Below are 10,994 nucleotides of genomic sequence, written 5' to 3'. Positions count from 1 at the left end.
CATTTTCTAGAAAAACCACATGTCCAAGGTTGTGAAACATTATCAACCTACCAAATACATGGTAATAAAAACAGCAAATTGTGGAGGCAAAATATGGAGATAGAAAATATGTCCCAAACAAAGGAACAGATAAGGTTCCAGAACTACGTGAAGTGGAAATAAGCAATCTACCCAAGAAAGAGTTCAAGGTGATGACTATAAGATGTTCAAGGAATTTAGGAAATGATTGGATGAATAGAGTGGGAAGTTTAAAGTTTTTAACAAAGAGTTTAGGAAAATGTATAAAAAAAATTAGAAGAAAAAAAAGAACTGAGATGTAAATACCTTAGGAACAATCAAGATTAGATGATACAGAGTAATGGATCAGCAAGCTGGAAGACAGATTGGTGGAAACTGCTGAAGCTGAACAGAGAAGAGATGAACAAAAATAAATGGGAACAGAATAAGAGACCACTGGGACAGCATTAAGAGAACTAACATATGCATTATGGAGGGTCCCAGAAGGAGACAGGAGAAAGGCGAAGAAAAAGTATTTGCAAATTTAATAGCTGAAAACTTTATGAACCTGGGAAAGGAAATGCAGATTCCGGTCCAGGAAGCACAGAGAGTGCCAAGGAGAATTAACCCAAAGTGGACTACATCAAGACTTGTGAAATTGTAAGATGCTGATGAGAAACTGAAGATGACACAAGCAGGTGGAAAGATATACTGTATCATGGATTGGAAGAAGTAATATTGATAAAATGCCCATACTAGTCAAGACAACGCATAGGTTCAATGTAATAACTATCAAAATACCAATGGAATTTTTCATGGAACTAGAAGAAATAACCCTAAAATTAGTATGGAAATACAAAAGATTCCAATAAACAAGACAATCTTAAGAAAGAAGAACAAAGCTGTAGGTATCACAGTCCCTGATTTCAAACTGTCCTACAAAGCTACAGTAATGAAAATAGCATAGCAATGGCACAAAAAGAGACAGACACATCCATGGAACAGAACAGAAAGTTCAGAAATAAACCCACAGTTATAAGGCCATTAACTATGACAAAGAAGGCAAGATTATACAATGGGGAAAAGACAGTTTCATCTATAAACAGTGTTGGGAAAGCTGGAAAGCTACATGCAAAAGAATCAAATCCGACTATTCTCTAGAACCATATACAAAAATAAATTAAAAATTAGTTAAATAACTAAATGGGAGACCTAAAAATACAAAGCTCCTAGAAGAGAGGAGAGGCAGAATACACTCTGGCATAAATCATAGCCAGAGTTTTCTTTAAGAACTGTTCCCTAATATAAAGGAAATACAAGCAAAAATAAATGAGACCAAATTAAACTTAAAAGCTTTCACACAGAAAAGGAAATCATGGACAAAACAAAACAAAAAAACCCTATGGAATGGAATAAAAAGTTTGTAAATAACATGACCAGTAAGAATATCCAAACCTCTGTTCATGGGATTTTTCAAGAAAGAATACTGGAGTCATTTGCCATTTCCTCCTCCAGGGGATCGCCTCAACACAGGGACTGAACCCACATCTCCTGTGTCTCCGGCACTGCAGGCAGATTCTTTACCTGCTGATCCATCAGGGAAGCCTCATATATCAGCTCACTCAACTCAATATCGATAAAATGAACAATCAAATGAAAAAAATGGTGAGAAGACCTGAACAGATATTTTAAAAATGAAAATATACAAATGGCTAATAGGCACCTGAAAAAGGGCTCACTATCACACTGATTATTGGAGAAATGCAAAGAAAAATCACAAAGTGATATCACCTCACATCTGTTGACATGACATTATCAGAGACAAGAAATAATAAATGTTGATGAGGACCTAGAGCAAAGGGAACCCGTGTTCATTATGGTGGGAATGTAAATTGTTACAGCCACTATGGAAACTATACAATGGTATAGCATGCAGCAATAAATAGAGTGAAATAACGCCACTTGCAGCAACACAGATGGACTTGGAGATTATCATACTAAGTGAAGTAAGTCAGAAACACATTGTACAGCGGAAACACATTGTAAATAAATTATACATCAATTAAACATTTATAATAGAAAAAATAATGATCAAAAGACAAAAAACTTCTTGCTCTGGGAAAGACACTGGTAAGAATATAAAAACTCAAGCTGTAGAATGGAGGAAAATCTTTGTGCATATAGGAACAATAATTTGATTCTGAAATATACAAAGAACTCTTAAAACAAAATAGTAAGAAAACAAGCAATGCTATTTAAAAATGGGCCAAAGGCCCTAACAGGTATCTATTCAAAGACAGACAGACAGATGGTAAATAACAGATGAAAAGACACTCCATACCTCTGTCATCAGGAAAACACAAATTGAAACAATGAAATATCATTATACACTTAGTAGAACGGCTAAAATCCAGAAAATTGACACCAAACAATGATTAGTGCGTGAATCAACAGGAACTTTCACATATTGCTGAAGAAAATTCATTTTCATTCAAGAAAATGATATAGTCACTTTGAAAGTTTCACGTTTCTCAAACAACTAAGTATCCTCTTAACAACAGGATCTACCAATTGCACTGCCCGGTATTTATCCAAAGGATTTTAAATTTATGTCAACACAAAAACCTGTACAGAGATGTTTAAAGTAACTTTATTCATAATTGCTTAAATCTGGAAGCAATCAAGATGTTGTTTGGTAGGTAAATGGATAAACAAACTATGGTGCATTCAGAAAAAGGAAATATATTCTGCATGAAAAAGAAATGACCTATCAAGCAAAAATAAAGACAGAGGAAACAGATGCATACAGCTGAGTGAAGGGGACCAATGTGAAAAAAAACTACATATTTTTCCTACCATATGATATTTGGCAAAGCCAAAACCATGGAGGGAATTGGGCTTCTCTGATGTCTCAGACAGTAAAGAATCTGCCTGCAATGCAGGAGACCCAGGTTTGATACTTGGGTTGGGACGATCCCCTGGAGAAGGGAATGGCTACCTGCTCCAGCATTCTTGCCTGGAGAATTCCATGGACAGAGGAGCCTGGTCGGCTACAGTCCATGGGGTCACAAAGAGTAGAACAAGGCTGAGTGACCACCTTTTTTCTTATTTTCTGGAGGGAATTAAGAGATTAGTAGTTGCCAGAGATTTGCAATGAGGGAGGAAAGACGAGGCAATCATTTAGGGCAGTTGAAAACACTGTGTATGATAATATAATGGTGGATGTACATACTTAAACACCCATGGAAACACACAGAAGTTCAAATGTACGTTATGGACTTTGGGTGATGATGATTGTTCCTATAGGTCTATGAATAACAAATGTGCCACTCTGAAGGGGGATATTGATAACGGAGGAGGTTATATATGTTTGGAAGCAGAGCATTACACAGGGTATCTGCAACTTCCACTCAATTTTGCAGTGACTCTGAAATTGCTCTAAAAAATAAAGTATTACATAACAGTGGGGAAAAGATGTAAAGAGACATCTCACCAAGGAGGATAAACAGATAGCAAGGAAATAACTACTAAAAAACTCAACATTACATGTCATCAAGGAATTTCATTTGAAAACAATAATGAGATACCAGTGCAGCTTTATGAGAACTGTGAAAACCCAAAATATCCCTATACAGCTGTAGAAAGTTTGGTGCTTGTCATCTTTCTTAGAGATCCCAACCAGGAGTCCAAACTGGCATTCCCATTGGTGCTCTGAATTAGGCAAGACAACTAACAAATCCTCAAGCCATTCCCTGAAAACCCAAGAGTATTCTGCATGATCCATTCTTATTTTTTCCCTTGAGGGAGTGTTGGGAGTTGGAGATGTTCTCCTGATACTGATACATTGCCAGGAAAGGGAAGCAGGTATGGAGGGTAAAATAGCATAAACTTGCCTGAATGCTTACTGTATTTCTTCTTGGCATTGTGCTTTACTGGGGTGCAGCACTCTATCATCCAACGTCTGGTGTTTTCACAAAGGAAATTAGGTCTGTATGTTCTTGTCTCCATGGAGGAATGGAGGCTTAGGGATTCCTATTCTTCCATCATGCTGATGCTAGTGTTCTTCATTAAATCATGCCTCTTTCTGGGGAATTCTGAGTTTTCTTGCACCAGCAATCACATCTCTGAAGGGGAAAGAATGCTCTGAACCAAAACTGGACCCTCCCTCACACTGTCCTCTTTTTCTGCAATACTCTGTGGAAGGCAGCCTTCACTTGAGCATTCCTTACACTGTAGACAAGGGGGTTCAGCAATGGGTTGAAAAGAGTGTAAAACAGGAAAAGGATCTTCAGGTGTTCTTCTCGTTGACTGTTGTCAGGGACCATGTAAACGACCATGGCTATGCCAAAGTAGAACCCAACCACACAGAGGTGGGAGGAGCAGGTGGAGAAGGCTTTCTTGCAGCCCTCTTTTGACTGGATCTTCAGGATGGCCCAGAGGATACGCATATAGGAAACCAACATCAGGGCAAGAGGCCCAGCTAAGATAAGAATGCCATCAGCAAAGAGGAACATTTCATTGATCCAGATGTCACCACAGGTCAATTTGAGGACAGAACGAATGTCACAGAAGAAGTGGTTCACCCTCTGGGGCCCACAGAAGGGTAATCTTAACAAGAGAATTACTTGGACCAGGGCCAGGGCAAATCCACATGCCCAGCAAGTGATGGCGAAGATGGAGCACACTCTCCAGTTCATGATGACCATGTACTGGAGGGGATGGCAGATCACCACATACCTGTCATAGGACATCGCCAACAAAATCAGACACTCTACTGAACCAAAACTCAACATGAGAAGCATCTGAAAATTGCATGGGACAAAGGAGATGGTTTTCTTGTGTTTTGCTAGATTTGCCAGCAGATTGGGCAAATTGCTAGAAGCATAGAACATGTCATTGAGGGTCAGGTGAAAAAGGAATAAGTACATGGGGGAGTGCAGCCTGGGATCAAAGACAACGAGTCCCAATATCATGCCATTTGCCAGCAGGTTGAATGTATATAACAGGGAGAAGATACCAAAGACGAGCAATTCCATGTCTTCAGTGAGCTGGAATCCTACCAGCATGAATTCTGAGATCTCTGATTGGTTGCCCTCCATTGCCAGTGACAGTCTATAAAGGGCTGATGTGTGATGGGACGGTCAGGGCTGGATAGCAATGAAGACAGGAGTTATTTATGTGAAGCAAATTTAGAGGAAGTTCATCTTGTCCCTACATCACTGAGTTTTTTTCCTCCAATGTTCCCTTGCCTTATTTATTTAATTTTTTTACTATTTAATGTGAAGTAATTCAAATTTTTAGACAAGTATCAGGGATTATAAACAATACTCATATATACATTTCACCAATTCTTCATGTTTGCTTTATGACATCTTTTGTCTGTAAATATTAATTCTTTGTAGACCACATATGACTAAAATGCTACCATAATCACATATTGGCAATTTATTCCCAAACTTTTGAATTTTTTCTCCATAACATGCATAGTCACTAGTCTGTTTTCAGTATGATTACCAAAAATTTGGAAACGTAACTTTAACATGAGTCACTACATTAAATACAGCATTTTCTGCCTCTTAGTCTAAGGTTCAAATCCAATATCACATATCATACTCATTTCCTGTAATCTTAAGTAGTTAGTCTTTCTTGCCTTGACTCTCATACTTCCGAGTTCTTGTTTTGTCTAATGTTTCTCAACTGTGGTTTTCCACTGATTCTCCCTATTTTGTTGAAATGAAAACTTTTGAAAGAAAAAAGTCATTTAATTCTTTCCATTAATACACAGATAATGTTGATTTGTCACATTGGTGATTTTCATGTGGATGACTAAGTCAGGATGCTCTCTCCAAGTTATTTCCATTATAAAGTTATTGATCCATAATTTTAAACTTCCTTCTTCTTTCAGCCTTAATAACTTATTTATACTCATCTTTTAGATTTCCTACTTCAGCCTGGAATGACTTATTTCACTAAAATATATCTCCTTTTATTGAAGAACCATATTTTCAAGGCAATATCTGCTTTATTGAATGTTAGTTATTTTTTATCATGATTGTTACCAAAATTCTAGTATGTTCTTTAACATGGAAATAATTTGGAACAGTATATAAATTGTTAAGGGGATAATGTATTCTCTATTTTATGGTTTAATCCTAATACATCTTTATTGACTTCTTTTGGAGAAGAAAATATATTTCACTAAATTAATAAAAGTATTAGAGAAAATTATCTCAATATTATCAATATTATTACTAACAAGATTATGACAGCATACTGGAGATGGCAGATCATCACATACCTGCCATAGGACATTGCCACCAAAATCAGGCACAGTACAAAAGTAAAGTCTATACATTTACAATTTTTCTTTTCTTTGTATTCAGAAGTCATAGACTCTTGGAAATTTCCTGCTTAGAGATTAAGGTCTCAATAGTGTTTTTCATTGTGTGAGCATGTGAAAGTCGCTCAGTCATGTCTGACTCTTTGTGACCCCATGGACTATACAATCCATGGAATTCTCTAGGCCAGAATACTGGTGTGGGCAGCTGCTTCCTTCTCCAGGGGATCTTTCCAATCCAGGGATTGAACCCAGGTCTCCCGCACTGCAGGCAGATTCTTTACCAGCTGAGCCACAAGGCAAGCCGAAGAATACTTGAGTGGGTAGCCTACCCCTTCTCCAGCGGATCTTCCTGACCCAAGAATCGAACTGGGGTCCCAGCAAAAGAGTGAAGTCAAGTGGGTCTTAGGAAGCATCACTACGAACAAAGCTAGTGGAGGCGATGGAATTCCAGTTGAGCTATTTCAAATCCAAAAAGAATTAGGTTCCCCCCCAGAAGCCAACCCTGGGACAATTACTCAATTGCAAGTATGTTTTAGGAAGTAACCACTGAAGATACAACTAGAGGAGTGGAAAAGAGGGGCAACCAAGAAAAGAGAGCCACTTAAGTTTGGATAATCAAGTAAGAAGAAACTGTAGATCTTAATGGAAGTTAGACCTTAATGGAAAAATCCTGGAGCCAGAGAAGAATATATATTTCATTGTTAACCTACCTGGAGAGGAAGGGAGCTGAAGTGTCTATATACCAACTAGTATCCATTATTGGGTGAGAGCTCTGAGGTGGGTGGACCAAGAATTAGGGCTTCTTTTCCCTGTGTGATGGGCTACTAAAGTGCTTCTGGTTTCTGGGGAAACTATAGGCAAAGAAATGCAGGTGGAGCCATTTGGAAGTCAATTCAGCGTGCACTGAAGTGGGAGGGCCATTATGTACGGGCCACCTGGAGCATCAGCTATGAAATTCCTGTCTGTACATCACCTCTCAAATCCAAAATTTGATTGTACGTAATCAGGCAGAGGGATAGGTGTGGTTTTCTGGTTTTAAATGAAGAGGATAATTTTCCATTTAAAATTTTAAATGAAGAGGATAATTGTCAATTTAAAATATTTTCTAATGATTTTTTAAAAAGTAGAATAGATATTCATAGTTAAGTGAAAAGAAAGTTTAATTTAATTTCAAAAGTTGGTTTTCCTTATATTCAACACACAGGTCTTCTTTATATCACCTATCTTGTACCTGAAAGAATTTTATAAAACTCTATTTCAATAAAATATAATCTAAAGAGTATCATCTAATACCTCTGTTACTTACCACTAACAATATGAGAATTATGTTTAAGTGCATTAGTATGTGTTGAGAATAATGAGGTCAATTTATGTGAATGAAGTTTCTGGTCTGTTTACTACATGAAAGGTGATCAGCAGATTTTCAACAATAGGAAGGCATATTTAGGATGGGATGGAGAATATATATTGTGCATAAAGCCCACTTTCAGGGCACTCACCAAAGAAGATAGGCTTCATTCAAAGCCTTAAACTTCATAAAAGTCTAATTTTTAATCACTACCATTGGGATAAAACAAACAGATACCAGACACTGATTTTAAATATGAACCCTAAATAATAAATAAATATGAACCCTAAATTTAAGAAAGAGCAAATACAGCATAACACAGATATTGATTTACTAACTTCTTAGAGTGACACATCTCTGTGTTACATGCCAGGGAGACTAGACCACAGGATTTACCATTTGATAGTTTATGAGCAGGATGAGTCAGCCAGCATGTAAAATTATTCTAAGACCCTCATCCTATTTCAGAGCATCTCTCTAAATTCAAATTTTAGTTACTAATGTTACAATTAATGTTAACATATGTATCAAATGTTATTAACATCAGCACAAACATTAAAGTCTACATGGTGGCTGCTGGTTTAATTGCTAGCTCTGGTCTGCCCTCGTGTCCTGCATTGTCTGTTTAGGGATTTAGTGACTAAGTTATTAATGCAAAGAAATAGAGAAAAACAATAGAATGGGAATCTTCAAGAAAATTAGAGATACCAAGGGAACATTTCATGCAAAGATGGGCTCAATAAAGGGCAGAAATGGTATGGACCTAGCAGAAGCAGAAGATATTAAGAAGAGTTGGCAAGAATACACAGAAGAACTATACAAAAAATATCTTCATGACCCAGATAATCATGATGGGGTGATCACTCATATAGAGCCAACACCCTGGAATGTGAAGTCAAGTGGGCCTTAGGAAGCATCACTATGAACAAAGCTAGTGGAGGTGATGGAATTCCAGTTGAGCTATTTCAAATCCGAAAAGAAGATGCAGTGAAAGTGATGCACTCAATATGTCATCAAATTTGGAAAACTCAGCAGTGGTCACAGGACTGGAAAAGGTCAGTTTTCATTTCAATCCCAAAGAAAGGCAATGCCAAAGAATGTTTGAACTGCTGCACCATTGCACTCATCTCATACGCTAGTAAAGTAATGCTCAAAATTCTTCAATAGTAGGTGAATCGTGAACTTCCAGATGTTCAAACTAGATTTAGAAAAGGCAGAGGAACCAGAGAGCAAATTGCTAATGTCCTCTGGATCATCAAAAAAGCAAGAGAGTTCCAGAAAAATATCTACTTTTGCTTTATTGACTACACCAAAGCCTTTGACTGTGTGGATCACAACAAACTCTGGAAAATTCTTAAAGAGATGGGAACACAAGAACCACCTGGTCTGCCCCCTGAGAAATCTGTATGCAGGTCAGGAAGCAACAGTTAGAACTGGACATGAAACAACAGACTGGTTCCAAATTGGGAAAAGAGTATGCCAAGGCTGTATATTGTCACCCTGATTATTTAACTTATATGCAGAGTACATCATGCGAAATGCCAGGCTGGATAAAGCACAAGCTGGAATCAAGATTGCCGGGAGAAATATCAATAACCTCAGATATGTAGATGACACCACCCTTATGGCAGAAAGTGAAGAAGAACTAAAAAGCCTATTGATGAAAGTGAGAGAGGAGAGTGGAAAACTTGGCTTAAAAGTCAATATTCAAAAAACTAAGATCTCGGCATCTGGTCCCATCACTTCATGGCTAGTAGATGGGAAAACAATGGAAACAGTGAGCGACTTTATGTTTTTGGGCTCCAAAATCACTGCAGATGGTGACTGCAGCCATGAAATTAAAAGATGCTTGCTCCTTGGAAGAAAAGCTATGACCAATCTTAACAGCATATTAAAAAGCAGAGACATTACTTTACCAACAAAGGTCTGTCTAGTCAAAGCTTTGGTTTTTCCGGTAGTCATGTGTGGATGTGAGAGTTGGACTGTAAAGAAAGCGTAGTGGCAACGAATTGATGCTTTTGAACTGTGGTGTTGGAGAAGACTCTTGAGAGTCCCTTGGACTGCAAGGAGATCCAACTAATCCATCCTAAAGAAAATCAGTCCTGAATATTCATTGGAAGGACTGATTTTGAAGCTGAAACTCCAATACTTTGGCCACCTAATGAGAAGAACCGACTCATTGGAAAAGCCCTTAATGTTGGGGAAGATTGAAGGTGGGAGAAGGGGATGACAAAGGATGAAATGGTTGGATCACATCACCAACACGATGGACATGAGTTTGAGTAGATTCTGGGAGTTGGTGGTAGACAGGGATGCCTGGCATGCTGCAGTCCGTGAGGTTGCAATGAGTCGGACATGACTGAGCGACTGAACTGAACTAAGTTTAATGTAGAATTGGCCTTCTACACAATTCACAAGTTGACATACAAATCAAATCTCCAGCAGTTTTTTCCTGTCTTTTCCTGTCACCAACAATACCCTAACAACACTGCCTGACTCTTTGACTTCCAGACTTGTGCTCTCAAATGCCTGTCTTTCTTCATCATATCTCCTCGTTATCTCATATTATCTTTAGATATACCTCTCAAAAGAGTCTATGTTTCTAACCTTTATTCTATAATCCAGGCATACGAAATGCCAGGCTAGGTGAATCACAAGCGGGAATCAAGATTGCCAGGAGAAATATCAATAACCTCAGATATGCAGATGTGTGTTTGCTAAGCTGTGTCAGTCACATCCAATTCTGCGATCCTATGGACTGTAGCCTCCCAGACTCCTCTGGCCATGGGATTCTCACACAAGAATACTGGAGTGGGTTGCCACTTCCCCCTAGGGGATCTTCCTGACCCAGGGATCAAACCTGCATCTCTTAGGTCTCCTGCACTGGCAGGCAGATTCTTCACCACTAGTACCACCATACCACCCTAATGGCAGAAAGTGAAGAGGAACTAAAGAGCCTCTTGATAAAGATGAAAAGGAAAGTAAAAAAGCTGGCTTAAAAATCAATGTTCAAAAAACTAAGATCATGGCATCCTGTCCCATCACTTTATGGCAAATAGATGGGGAAAAAATGGAAGCAGTGGCAGATTTCATTTCTTGGGCTCTAAAATCACTGTGAATGGTGACTGCAGCCATGAAATTAAAAGACACTTGTTCCTTGAAAGAAAAGCTATGACAAACCCAGCTGCTGCTGCTGCTAAGTCACGTCAGTCGTGTCCGACTCTGTGCGACCCCACAGACGGCAGCCCACTAGGCTCCCCCATCCCTGGGATTCTCCAGGCAAGAACACTGGAGTGGGTTGCCATTTCC

General features: G+C 38.5%; 1 protein-coding gene across 1 annotated transcript; it reads right to left on the bottom strand.

Annotated features, from left to right (window-relative positions):
• Positions 1 to 4,163: 4,163 nt before the first annotated feature.
• On the bottom strand, positions 4,164 to 5,096 carry LOC122674483 (olfactory receptor 2A2-like). The gene has a single exon (XM_043872852.1). The coding sequence runs from the start codon at positions 5,094 to 5,096 to the stop codon at positions 4,164 to 4,166; it is 933 nt and encodes a 310-aa protein (XP_043728787.1).
• Between the last annotated feature and the right edge of the window lie 5,898 nt (positions 5,097 to 10,994).

Source organism: Cervus elaphus, chromosome 18 (assembly GCF_910594005.1).
Source record: "Cervus elaphus chromosome 18, mCerEla1.1, whole genome shotgun sequence".
Lineage (NCBI taxonomy): Eukaryota > Metazoa > Chordata > Mammalia > Artiodactyla > Cervidae > Cervus > Cervus elaphus.
This window is presented reverse-complemented; position numbering and strand designations above follow the sequence as displayed.

Excerpts from the sequence above, each read along its gene's own strand:
- LOC122674483 (XM_043872852.1), bottom strand. The coding sequence starts at position 5,096 with ATGGAGGGCAACCAATCAGAGATCTCAGAATTCATGCTGGTAGGATTC.